Genomic DNA, 14,875 nt, shown 5'->3' with positions numbered 1-14,875 from the left:
TCCCATGGCTTTAAGTACCATATCTATGCTGATGACACACAAATCTATCTTTCTACCCCTCACCTCACCCCTTCAGTCTCCTCTCGCATTACTAACCTACTAAGCGACATATCGGCATGGATGTCACTCCACTTCCTCAAACTCAATCTTTCCAAACTGAGCTCTTAATATTCCCTCCAGCCCGTGCCCCCTCCCCTGACTTCTCCATCAAGATCAATAACACAATCATCAGTCCCTCCCCTCATGCCAGGGTGCTAGGTGTAATCCTAGACTCCCATCTGTCCTTTCAGCCCCAAATCCAATCACTGTCCAAATCTTGTAGACTTCACCTCCGCAACATCTCCAAGATACGCCCGTTCCTAACCCCGGAAACCACTAAGCAACTTATTCACTCCCTTGTTATATCTCGCCTTGACTATTGTAACTCCCTCCTCATTGGCCGACCTTACCACAGGCTATACCCTCTTCAGACTCATCCACCTTACTAACCGCTCTGTATCTGCCACCCCTCTCTGCCAATCCCTCCACTGGTCCCCATTCAGTGTCCTCCACCCCTCTCTGCCAATCCCTCCTCTGGCCTCCACTCAGTGTCCTCCACCCCTCTCTGCCAATCCCTCCACTGGCCTCCACTCAGTGTCCTCCACCCCTCTCTGCCAATCCCTCCACTGGCCTCCACTCAGTGTCCTCCACCCCTCTCTGCCAATCCCTCCACTGGCCTCCACTCAGTGTCCTCCACCCCTCTCTGCCAATCCCTCCACTGGCTTCCTGTTGCCCAACGGATAAAATTCAAAAAATTAACAATAAAGCCATTTATAAACCTGCCCCAAATTACATCACCGGTCTTGTCTCTAAATATCACCCAAACCGTACTCTCTGCTCCTCGCAAGACCTCCTACTCTCTAGCTCCCTTGTCTCCTCCTCCCATGCTCATCTCCAGGACTTCTCCAGAGCTTCCCCCATCCTCTGGAACTCTCTACCCCAATTTATCAGACTATCGCCTACTCTGCTCACTTTTAGGCGATCTCTGAAAGCCTATCTCTTCAGGGAAGCCTATCCTGCCCTCAGCTAATAATGGAATCTTCTACTCTTCCAACCAGTCCATCCCCCATAGTTACTACCGTTTGTACCACTAGCCCCTCCCTCCTATATCCAGCTCCAAGGAGCAGGGCCCTCCTAACCCTTTTGTATTGAACTGTAGTGTTGCTGTATTGTCTCCCTTTATATTGTAAAGCGCTGAGCAAACTGTTGGGTGGACATGATCTCCATGTATAATATATAAGGGGGGATATGATCTCCATGTAAAATACATAAGGGGGGATGTGATCACCATGTATAATACATAAGGGGGGATATGATCTCCATGTATAATACATAAGGGGGGATATGATCTCCATGTATAATACATAAGGGGGGATATGATCACCATGTATAATACATAAGGGGGGATATGATCTCCATGTATAATACATAAGGGGGGGGGATATGATCTCCATGTATAATACATAAGGGGGGATATGATCTCCATGTATAATACATAAGGGGGGATATGATCACCATGTATAATACATAAGGGGGGATATGATCTCCATGTATAATACATAAGGGGGATATGATCTCCGTGTATAATACATTATTATTATTATTATTATTATACAGTATTTATAAAGCGCCAATAGTTCGCTCAGCGCTGTACATTACAAAGGGGGACAGAACATGTGACAGAACAATACCAATACAATGCAAAACATGAGGGGATCGAGGGCCCTGCTCCTTGGAGCTTACAATCTAGGAGGGAGGGGATGGTAGCACAGGAGCAGATAGCTGTGGGGGATGGAGTGGTAGGAAGAGTGGAGGAGGTCGGCAAGTTAGCACGGGGTGGGGTAGGCTTCCCTGAAGAGATGGGTTTTCAGGGTGCGCCTAAAGGAGAAGAGAGTAGGTGATAATCTGATGGGTTGGGGCAGGGAGTTCCAGAGGATGAGTGACACCCTGGAGAAGTCCTGGAGGCGAGCATGGGAGGAGGAGACCAGGAAACTAGAGAGAAGGAGGTCTTGTGAGGAGCGGAGTGTGCGTGCTGGGTGGTACTTGGATATTAGGTCGGTGATGTAGTTCGGGGCAGTATGGTGGACAGCTTTGTACGTCAGTGTTAGGATTTTGAATTTGATCCGTTGTGCAATCGGAAGCCAGTGGAGGGATTGGCAGAGGGGGGTGGTGGAAACGGAGCCCAACCCCTCTCAACTCCCCACCTCACCCCCTCACTCTCTGCCCGAATCACACACCTACTGAGCGACATAATACATAAGGGGGGATATGATCTCCATGTATAATACACAAGGGGGAATATGATCTCCATGTATAATACATAAGGGGGGGATTTGATCATCATGTATAATACATAAGGGGGGATATGATCTCCATGTATAATACATAAGGAGGGGTATGATCTCCATGTATAATACATAAGGAGGGATATGATCTTCATGTATAATACATAAGGGGGGATATGATCTCCATGTATAATACATAAGGGGGATATGATCTCCATGTATAATACATAAGGGGGGATATGATCTTCATGTATAATACATAAGGGGGGATATGATCTCCATGTATAATACATAAGGGGGATATGATCTCCATGTATAATACATAAGGGGGGATATGATCTCCATGTATAATACATAAGGGGGGATATGATCTCCATGTATAATACATAAGGGGGGATATGATCACCATATATAATACATAAGGGGGGGGTATGATCTCCATGTATAATACATAAGGGGGATATGAGCTCCATGTATAATACATAAGGGGGGATATGATCTCCATGTATAATACATAAGGGGGATATGATCTCCATGTATAATACATAAGGGGGGATATGATCTCCATGTATAATACATGAGGGGGGATATGATCTTCATCACCATGTATAATACATAAGGGGGGATATGATCACCATGTATAATACATAAGGGGGGATATGATCTCCATGTATAATACATAAGGGGGGATATGATCTCCATGTATAATACATAAGGGGGGATATGATCTCCATGTATAATACATAAGGGGGGATATGATCTCCATGTATAATGCATAAGGGGGGATATGATTACCATGTATAATACATAAGGGGGGATATGATCTCCATGTATAATACATAAGGGGGGATATGATCTCTATGTATAATACATAAGGGGGGATATGATCTTCATCACCATGTATAATACATAAGGGGGGATATGATCACCATGTATAATACATAAGGGGGGATATGATCACCATGTATAATACATAAGGGGGATATGATCTCTATGTATAATACATAAGGGGGGGATATGATCTCCATGTATAATACATAAGGGGGGATTTGATCTCCATGTATAATACATAAGGGGGGATATGATCTCCATGTATAATACATAAGGGGGGATATGATTTCCATGTATAATACATAAGGGGGGATATGATCTCCATGTATAATACATAAGGGGGATATGGTCTCCATGTATAATACATAAGGGGGGATATGATCTCCATGTATAATACATAAGGGGGGATATGATCTCCATGTATAATACATAAGGGGGGATATGATCTCCATGTGTAATACATAAGGGGGGATATGATCTCTATGTATAATACATAAGGGGGGATATGATCTTCATCACCATGTATAATACATAAGGGGGGATATGATCACCATGTATAATACATAAGGGGGGATATGATCACCATGTATAATACATAAGGGGGGATATGATCTCTATGTATAATACATAAGGGGGGGATATGATCTCCATGTATAATACATAAGGGGGGGATATGATCTCCATGTATAATACATAAGGGGGGGATATGATCTCCATGTATAATACATAAGGGGGGATATGATCTCCATGTATAATACATAAGGGGGGATATGATCTCCATGTATAATACATAAGGGGGGATATGATCTCCATGTATGAATACATCAGTGGTTCATATAGTGAACTCAGTGTAGTTATTCCCCCTGAGGTCATCACAGAGGACAAGGGGGCGCTCTTTACATCTGGAGGACACAGAATATAACTGGATATAACATTTATAGGTAAAGTTGATCCAGGGAATATCTGATTGCCACTCGGGGGATCAGGAAGTAATTGTTTCCCCTGCAGGAGCAAATTGGATCATGCTTTGCTGGGTTTTTTTTTGCCTTCCTCTGGATCAACTGTGGGTATAGGATTATAACTTTTTCTTTTTTAATGGTTGAACTGGATGGACTTTTGTCTTTTTTCATCCAGACTAACTATGTAACTATGTCAAAATAAAATAATTAAATAATAATAATAGTAATATAAAAAAAATTAAAACTCTGCCAGGATAGCTGCCATTGGGGCTGACTTTGAAGCATGTGCTGCTATCCTGTGGTTGATCTCTTGCAAACATGCAGCTAAAACTCATCCATGTGTTCTCAGACACTAGTAGATTTTTTGAATGATGAACACTTTCCCGAAAATCACATTGACTATTAGAAATTTGTTCGTTCGAGGACATGCACCACTTTTAAAACACATCATACAATTTGGTGCCTGCGAACGCACTGCGTATGTGAACTGCATTTGGGGTGCATCTTTCCTGCACTGTGTTCTGGTGTGAACTGACCCCTTAAGTGGTTGTAAACCTGAACAAAGCATATCCCTCTATAGTCTCAATCCAGAGCACTACAGTAAGTGTCATTTTTGTCTGCTGCCTACTTCCTCTGCTATCTGCATGAAACACTTCTGACAAGTTTTCTTGACACCAAGAGAAAATAGTGACTGGCAAGGGTGCTCCAGCACACAGCCTGTGATTGACAGCCTCAGCTCTGTTCCTGTGAGCTGTGTGGAGGGGAGGGATGTCCCCCCTTCCCTCCAATCAGCACTCAGAGCTCTCTGCACTGAGATTTGCAGTGTGTCATTTCAGTTTTCTGCCCTGTTTTGAAAAGCTCAGACAAACTGTATCAAGAGAAGACAGCAGATAAACAGGTACAACTTATGTAGGAGGATTTGTTTCATCTCTGTGTATCCCCTGAGGCTAGTCACATCCAGTGGCGTCCCAAGGCAGGTGCGGGGGGTGCGGCCCACACCGGGTGACACCTACCGCACGAGGTGACACCGGACCCACTCCACGAAAAGGTAAGTTGTAAAGCAAACCGATGATCCCCACAGGATGGATCCAATCCATCCTGCGGGTGACACCTACCGCACGGGGTGACACCGGACCCACTCCACGAAAAGGTAAGTTGTAAACAGGGGTGGACTGACAACTCATGGGACTTCCGGGCAATAGGGGATCATGGGGCCCCTGTGTCCTTGCCCAAACTCAAAAAAGCCTATGAAAAAGGTACCAGGGGCATCTCATGGGGCCCCCTACTGACCCCGGGCCCTCGGGCAGTGCCCGAGTTTCCAAATGGTCAGTCCGCCCCTGGTTGTAAAGCAAACCAATGATCCCCATAGGATGGATCCAATCCATCCTGGGGGGATTGCTGGCTGTCACCCCGTATAGGTTGCATGCCAACGATCCCAGCAGGATGGATCAGATCTGCTGATTGAGCATAATGGATCGGACTCTGATCCATTATGCTCCCCAATCCAAAGTTCCAATCCATCCTGCGGGGATCGTCGGCTTTCTTTGCAACTTACCTTTTCGTGGAGCACTTGGTGACACCCCCTCTGACGATCCCTGCAGGATGGATGGGATCTGCGGATTGGGGAGCATAATGGATCGGAGTCCGATCCATTATGCTCAATCTGCAGATCTGATCCATTCTGCGGGGATCGTCGTAGGGGGTGTCACCAAGTGTTATCGCACTGGGTGACACCAACCCTAGGGACGTCCCTGGTCACGTCACTGGGTATATATACGAGTTTACAACCACTTTACTTTATCACCCCCCCCCCTCCTTTTAGATTGCAAGCTCTATGAGCAAGGTCCTCCTATTCCTTCCGTATTGAACTGTATTGTAATTGTACCGCCCCCCTTTATATTGTTGGCTCTATATAAATCCTGTATAATAAATATCTGATATAAATCAGTCACGATCCATAGGATGCACTCATACTCCATGTTATACTCACTCCAGTCATTTCATTTCAGGTGATTGTAGAGGTGGCAGGTAAGCGAAGGGGGGATTCTTACATATCACAAAAACTGCTTGAAAATGAAAAACTTTCCATATCCATGAGAGCGAAGTGGAAGCAAAACTGCTCAAAGAATGAAAAGTGGAGTGAATGGAGCAAACCGCTCATACATGGCAAGTAATCATAGTATTAATCAGAACATTGAAGTTTAATCTGATTATTGTTTGCCTCCCTCCTCCTCCCCCCCCCCCATCATCAGCATGAGATTTTGAAATTAAAGTTTGCTGTTTTCATTACGTAAATAACAATGTAACACTTCCACCTTATATATGTGTAGCCTCCCTAGCGGTCTGATTATGTCCATATTTCTGTGCTCAAAGCGGTACATTTTTTTGCATGGAAATATGTATTTTTTTTATTGTTGGCCTGTAATTTTTAGGAATAACTCACTGAAATCTGTCCCAACAAGAGTCTAGTAAACATCCCGGGTATGATAAAATTTGAAACACGAAATCATAAATTATAATTTAATAAATAATCATAAAAAATTATAATATAATAATAAATGTAATTCAATAATATAATCAAACCAAAAACACTGACATTTGAAATAGAGCGCCAAGTTCGCACATCACTGAGCAAAGTCGCAGAATCGTTTTCAGTGTCTGATGAGGAATTTCCCCCACGAATCATTATCACTCAATTCTGCAAGTGGTTCTGATTTACTATCGCTGTTCTCTAGCCGGTCTAAAACCGCTTTTGACCTAAAGGGACGCTTTTTGGACGCCATGGAGGTTTCTCAGTTTCCAGGCAGAAAGAACAGTAAAAATGCAGGCAGGGCGCCGGACAAAGCACTCGGGACAAAATGTATGTGAAATGGTTTGATACAGGAATGTTATACTATGTGATTTTAGTGATTTTAGCAAATGTCACTTTTTGTCATTTTTAAATTTCCCGCTGTTCCGTCCCCCGTACGTCCCGACGTCACAGGGAACGGAACCCGGAAGACAGATGCCGGCATCGGCCGGAGGACATTGCCGGGGACACTGCAGGGGGGACATCGCGGGAGCGCAGGACAAGGTAAGTGCAGAAGAGATCCCGGAGCAACGCTGCAGTGTATTCCCGAGTGTAGCTTGGGGTTACCGCTTGTGGTGCTGAAACTTTACCCCGAGCTACACTCGGGAATACCGCCAGGGGGGTTAAATGTCATTCAAAATAACAAAAAAAAAGCAGCCAGCACAGTATCGCAGGTATCAATACATAAAACGTATAAAACAAAAAAAAGGTACGGCACTACAAGTACAAAACTACAACTAGACAAAAATAAATGAAAATGATAAATTATAATGTCCAATGATGTGCAGAAAAAAGAGAAAAAATAAAATATAAAGTTTCTCGCGACAAATAAAAATTCAAAATAGTTGAAAAAAAACACCTTGGGAATCCACCATCACCAGCACCTCCAGAAATACTGCCTCTTAGCAGACTTGAATGACCCCACAATGAAGTGGCGGTCAGTAAACGCGTAGTGCAGAATGCGGATATCAAATTAGGATGACGAACTCCGTCACTGTTGACTCTGGGAGGAGACGGTGAACTCCAAATACTGGATGTAGATAGACGCCAATTGGATCCCGCTCATTAGATTCACAAATCAAGGCATTAGCTCCAGGGGCGGACTGACCATTTGGAAACTCGGACACTGCCCGAGGGCCCGGGGTCAGTAGGGGGCCCCATGAGATAGGCTTTTTTGAGTTTGGGCAAGGACACAGGGGCCCCATAATCCCCTATTGCCCGGGGGCCCCATGAGTTGTCAGTCCGCCCCTGATTAGCTCCCAACTGATACTTCAGATAAATTGCCAAATATAGACCTAAAGTAATGAATTATCCTCGAAGAGGAAAAAATCATCCAAAAAGCAAAATAATCCTCACAGTGTAGTATGATTAGCAGGATTTATTGCCTTACAACGTAGTATTAAGTGTAAATCAAAAGATAGTTAAAACAGCATGTCACCATATAACCAAATGGTAAGTTTCTAACCAACAAGATGGCCGCCATATTCCGGTGTGTATAGTATCACGGATGATGTCAGTGGCAGTTAGTTCCCCCCAGCATCAGTTAGTGTCAGATTGCCTACCGCACTATCGCAGTCTCACTATAAGTTAGCGATCACTGCCATTAGTCTCTCCTCTGGGCTTATTTTAAATCTAGTGACATCATCTCTTTTCAGTGCTTCTCTATGCAGTGCAGGCAGATCATGGCTGGTGGGCGGGGCTGGCAGGGTGCTGTACATAGCTTTCTGATGACATCACAGCACCCTGCCTCAGCACTCCTCCCGAAAGCCCTCAACCCTGGTACCAGCAATGAAGCTGGCTTCTGGGAGGAGGGATGCAAATATTAAAATGCTGTGATGGATGGGTGTCAGTCTGGAGGAGTGGTCGTTCCTAGGCAGGCTGTATTTGCATGGTATCGCCCACATGTGATGGTGAGCCTTCGTGATAGAAAGAACTGAAATCCAATGAAAGCGGCAGGCCAGGGATAGTCATGGTGGGGAGGAAATGGCTAGATAATTTTCTCTGCTGCAGTTCTGTAACATTTACAGGTCTTGTCCCTCCCCCAGCCTGTGATTGGACAGTGAAAGGAGAAGCAGCAGGCTGATGAGCTCATCTTTCTGTCACTCTGCTCTCTCCTCCTATCAGCACGTACCCTTTGTTAGCATATGGGCACTCCCACATGGAAGAAAAATATATTTGAAATATATATTAAAAATATTCTTCCCAAATATATTGACATATATTTGAAATACTACAATTTTGGCCTTATACAATATATTTCAAAATATGTTTCAATAAATATATATACTGTATACACTGCGTGTTGAAATGAGTTGTTATTACAACATATATGAAAAATATTTTTAAAAAATACATTTCAAACATACTGTATGTCTTTAAAAATACAAATCTACATTTTTGGAATGCATTTACAAATATATGTAAAAATATATGTTAAAAATGACTTTTTTATATGTTAAAAAAATGTGAACAATATATTAAAAAAAAAAAAAAATATATATATATATATATATATATATACAGTGGAGATGGAAAGTTTGGGCACCCCAGCTAAAAATTTGTATTAATGTGCATAAAGAAGCCAAGGAAAGATGGAGAAATCTCCAAAAGGCATCAAATTACAGATTAGACATTCTTATAATATGTCAACAAAAGTTAGATTTTATTTCCATCATTTACACTTTCAAAATAACAGAAAACAAAAAAATGGCGTCTGCAAAAGTTTGGGCACCCTGCAGAGTTAATATCTTGTACTGCCCCCTTTGGCAAGTATCACAGCTTGTAAACGCTTTTTGTAGCCAGCCAAGAGTCTTTCAATTCTTGTTTGAGGTATCTTTGCCCATTCTTCCTTACAAAAGTCTTCCAGTTCTTTGAGATTTCTGGGCTGTCTGTCACGCACTGCTCTTTTAAGGTCTATCCATAGATTTTCAATGATGTTGAGGTCAGGAGATTGTGAAGGCCATGGCAAAACCTTCAGTTTACGCCTCTTGATGTAATCCCCCGTGGATTTCGAGGTGTGTTTAGGATCATTATCCATTTGTAGAAGCCATCCTCTCTTTAACTTCAGCTTTTTCACAGATGGCATCAAGTTACCATCCAAAATTTGCTGAAATTTTATTGAATCCATTTTTCCTTCTACTCGTGAAATGTTCCCTGTGCCACTGGCTGCAACACAACCCCAAAGCATGATTGATCCAACCCCATGCTTAACAGTTGGACAGAGGTTCTTTTCATTAAATTCTGTGCCCCTTCTTCTCCAAACGTACCTTTGCTCATTCCGGCCAAAAAGTTCAATTTTAACCTCATCGGTCCACAGAACTTGTTTCCAAAATGCATCAGGCTTGTCTATATGTTCATTTGCAAAGTTCAAACAATGATTTTTGTGGTGAGGACGTAGAAGAGGTTTTCTTCTGATGACTCTTCCATGAAGACCATATTTGTACAAGTATCTCTTTATAGTGGAATAGTGTACCACAACTCCAGTGTCTGCAAGATCTTTCTGGAGGGATCGTGCAGTCAAACGTGGGTTTTGAATTATTTTTCTCACAATCCTGCGAGCTGTTCTGTCTGATATTTTTCCTGGTCTTCCAGATGTTGCTTTAACTTCCACTGTTCCTGATGACTGCCATTTCTTAATTACATTCCGAACAGAGGATATTGACATCTGAAAACGCTTTGCTATCTTCTTATAGCCTTCTCCAGCTTTGTGAGCGTCAACTATTTTCAGTTTCAGTTTTCTAGACAACTGCTTAGAAGAACCCATGGTGCTGATTGTTGGGGCAAGGTCAGATGAGTCTGGGCATTTAAAACCTTTGAGATTGACATCACCTGGTCTTCCCAGACGATGATTGAGAACAATCCATGACACTGGCAGGTCTCAGCTTGGCAAAGGGGGCAGTGCATGCTATAAACTCTGCAGGGTGCCCAAACTTTTGCAGACGCCATTTTTTTGTTTTCTGTGATTTTGAAAGTGTAAATGAGGGAAATAAAATCTAACTTTTGTTGACATATTATAAGAATGTCTAATCTGTAATTTGATGCCTTTTGGAGATTTTTCCATCTTTCCTTGGCTTCTTTATGCACATTAATACAAATTTTTAGCTGGGGTGCCCAAACTTTCGATCCCCACTGTATATATATATATTGTTTTTAAATATATTCTTCAGATTTTTTTTAACATATAAAAAAGTCATTCTAACACCTTTCCACCGACATCACACAAAAATGCACAGTTTTTCCCATTGGGCTGTATAGCTGCGTACCAGTCTTTCTGCTGGGAGTGCGCCGCTCGGCGCGCTCCCAGCACTGAGACTGCAGTGTCAATGAGAGCACCGGGGCCCGTTCTAACGATCGGGACCCGGGACTCCCGATCCCGGGTCACATGATCGCTGTGATAGCCTCTAATTGGCTATCACAGTGATCAGTCACTGTGCAGCCCGGCCCCCTTGTTTTTTTCTCTCTATATAAATGGAGAAGAGAGATACATTGTATCTCTCTAACTCCTGGCATAGAGAGAAAAAAAAAAGTTTGTAAAAAAAAAGAAGATAAATATTAAAAAATAAAAGAAAAAATAAAGAAAAATACCTAGATCAAGGTTTGATCTAGTTCAGTGCCAGGGTTAGTGTTTAGGTCAAGGTCAGGATTAAAAAAAAATTGGTATCAGTGTCACTTAGTGTCAGTATCAGTGTGTTTTAGGTGAAAAAAAAGACAAAAACAAAATGCGCACTATTGTTTCTGGGCTGTACTACAGGTACAAACAACAAATAACATACACATATATGGTATCGCTGCGATCGTCAAGAGCTGGAGAATTTATTTTGGGTTGCTCTTTGGTGATAGGTTATGGTCGTAACAAGAAACACACAGCGAAATAAAAAAAAGGATTTTTTTTTACTATTTTGGACCAGTTTTTCTTTGATAATAAAAGAAAACCAGGAGATATCCATTACCATTTACCACTAATTGAAAGCCCAATTTGTCCTGAAAATAACACGGTATAATCCACCTGGATGTACAAAGTAGTTGTGATGATATGGACGGTTATACTAACACATGTCAAAGTTGCAGTATTGTGCTTAGGCATTTAGATTTGTTTTACCCTTAGGCGTGATGGGGTTAACATATATTTTTACATATATTTGTAAATGCATTCCAAAAATGTAGATTTGTATTTTTAAAGACATACAGAATATTTTAAATGTATTTTTAAAAATAGTTTTCATATATTTTGTAATAAAAACACATTTCAACATGCAGTATAAATATATTTATTGAAATATATTTTGAAATATATTGAATATGGCCAAAATTGTAGTATTTCAAATATGTGACATTATATTTGGGAAGCATATTTTTAAAATATATTTCAAATATATTTTTCTTCCATGTGGGAGTGCCCATGTGCTAACAAAGGGGACGTGCTGATAGGAGGAGAGAGCAGAGTGACAGAGAGATGAGCTCATCAGCCTGCTGCTTCTCCTTTCACTGTCCAATCACAGGCTGGGGGAGGGACAAGACCTGTAAATGTTACAGAACTGCAGCAGAGAAAATTATCTAGCCCTTTCCTCCCCACCATGACTATCCCTGGCCTGCCGTTTTCATTGGATTTCAGTTCTTTCTATCACGAAGGCTCACCATCACATGTGGGCGATACCATGCAAATACAGCCTGCCTAGGAACGACCACTCCTCCAGACTGACACCCATCCATCACAGCATTTTAATATTTGCATCCCTCCTCCCAGAAGCCAGCTTCATTGCTGGTACCAGGGTTGAGGGCTGTAGCGATACTGATTGGCTCCTTGTGCTGCTTCATCCTCTCACACTCCAGTCCTGCTGTACAGGGACAGCAATAGGCTGATACCAGGTCACATTCAGGTACTGACTCTGCTTGTATTAGAAAAATACATGTGAAATTCTAATTTGTAATTCTTTTTTCCTCAGACCGCAGTTCTGGTTCTACGCCTCTTCCTCCTCACCACCTTCTAATTGTCCTGGGAGTGGTGACAGCGGCTGTCCTGTTCATCCTCATATTCCTGAGTCACAGGTGATCCCCTGATTGCTGCCAATCCCCGGAGCTCCATTTCAGGGCTCATGCAACCTCCACGAAAAAACTTCCCTGGGACCCGCCGCGGCTGTGTACCGCCGCCCGTATACGGCATGTGTAGCCTGCCTGTATTTGGCCATGCGTCTGTACACGTGCCTACCTGATTACAACTGCATCTTGTAATTGGTGTCTATGGGCGGCTGTACGCAGCAGCTGCTGGAAGCAGACGTTCTGGACACTGTACGACACTCTTGCCTCCATGTGCATGAACCCTTAAAGTGATTTTTTTTATTTTTTTTAACCACTTGCCCTCCAGAGGATCTCCCCCCTTTCCTGACCAGGCCATTTTTTGCATTGCGCGCTGCGTTACTTTAACTGATAATTGCGCGGTCATGCACCCAAATGAAATTTACGTCTTTTTTCCTCCACAAATAGAGCTTTTTTCCACTGGTATTTGATCACCTCTGCGTTTTACATTTTTTGCGTTATATAAAAAAAGACCGACAATTTTGAGAAAAAAACAATATTTTTTACTTTTTCTCATAAATTTAGGCCAAAATGTATTCTGCTCCGTGTCTTTGCTAAAAAAAATCCCAATCCCAATACGTGTAAATTAATTGGTTTACGTGAAAGTTATAGCGTTTACAAATGACGGTTTATATACTGGGATTTAAATTTTTTTAAAATTTTTACTAGTAATGGCGGCGATCAGCGACTTATAGTGGGACTGCAGCGGGCATTCTGACACTGTACTAATGGCACTGGGCAGGAAGGGGTTAACATGTAGGGCGATCAAAGGGTTAACTGTGTGCTGTGTGCTATTTGTTATTCTGTGGCTGTTTGTATGTCACGGTAAGCACACTGCTTTGTATGGCTTTTCTATGCAGAGCCACACAAAGCAGTGTGCAGGAGCTGACAGGGGAGAGAACTATATTGTTTGCAAACAGTTCTCCCACCCCATCGGAGATGGTCGGCAATCACCAGGTGCCAGTGAGTAAGCACTGGCTGGGACCCGGTGATTGACAGCCGAGGCCAAGAATGGCAGCGCGGGTAGGGCACACACGCCCCCTACCAGGAAATGCAAAATCACATACAGTGTGTATATATATATATATATATATATATATATATATATGTGTGTGTGTGTGTGTGATTTTGCACACCCGTGCCACCCTTTAGCAGTACTTCTGCTATAGGACGGACAGGAAGCGGAACAAACATGTTATGCTTACCTGCCATGTGTAATGGTTTTGCATAGAGCAGCCCCGATCCTCCTCTTCTTGGGTCTCCCGCCGGCTCTCCTTGCTCCTCCCCCTCGAGCAGTGCCCACAATGCTTGCTGCGTTGAGAACGCATCATTAAAAAACGCGCTCCTGTAAAAATGCCTCCATTATATATTGGTTTTGCTGTCTGGACTCAACGAAGGGTTCTGGTCATGCTTTCTGTCCCAGTGACATGGCAGGAAGTGAGAAGAAATCTCCCCAGACACAGACAGCAATGGAAACATAAATAAAACATTAAAGTAATATTTTATTAAAATGAAATACACAATATATACTGGATATCACAATATATATATATTTATTTATTTTTTAATTATTTATTTATTTTTTGGAGGTGGGAGGAGATGTACTGTATATACAGTGCCTTGAAAAAGTATTCATACCCCTTGAGATTTTCCACATTTTGTCATGTTACAACCTAAAACGTCAATGTATTTTATTGGGATTTGATGTGATGGACCAACACAAAGTGGCACATAATTGTGAAGTGGAAGGAAAATGATAAATGGTTTTCAACATTTTATACAAATAAATCCATGAAAAGTGTGGCAGCATTTGTATTCAGCCCCCCGGAGCCAATACTTTGTAGGACCCCCTTTCTCTGCAATTCCAGCTGCAAGTCTTTTTGGGGATGTCTCTACCAACTTTGCACATCTAGAGAGGGACATTTCTGTTCGTTCTTCTCTGCAGAATCGCTCTGTCAGATTGGATGGAGAGCATCAGCGAACAGCAAAGTCTTGCCACAGATTCTCCATTGGATTTAGGTCTGGACTGTGACTGGGCCATTCTAACACATGAATATGCTTTGATCTAAACCATTCCATTGTAGCTCTGGCTGGATGTTTCGGGTTGTTGTCCTGCTGGA

General features: G+C 42.5%; 1 protein-coding gene across 1 annotated transcript in view; it reads left to right on the top strand.

Annotated features, from left to right (window-relative positions):
• Positions 1 to 14,875, top strand: part of LOC149444259 (granulocyte-macrophage colony-stimulating factor receptor subunit alpha-like) — a 96,165-nt gene that overhangs the window by 65,154 nt on the left and 16,136 nt on the right. The window contains exons 8-9 of the mRNA XM_089654739.1: positions 6,124 to 6,280; positions 12,626 to 12,728. Of these exons, the coding sequence (XP_089510865.1) occupies positions 6,124 to 6,280; positions 12,626 to 12,728 (260 nt within the window). The remainder of the gene's footprint in view (positions 1 to 6,123; positions 6,281 to 12,625; positions 12,729 to 14,875) is intronic.

Source organism: Staurois parvus, unplaced genomic scaffold (genome assembly GCF_062004578.1).
Source record: "Staurois parvus isolate SC_StPar_1 unplaced genomic scaffold, SC_StPar_1.0 ptg000795l, whole genome shotgun sequence".
Classification (NCBI taxonomy): domain Eukaryota; kingdom Metazoa; phylum Chordata; class Amphibia; order Anura; family Ranidae; genus Staurois; species Staurois parvus.
Note: the sequence above shows the minus strand (reverse complement) of the source record. Positions and strands in the feature narration are given on the sequence as shown.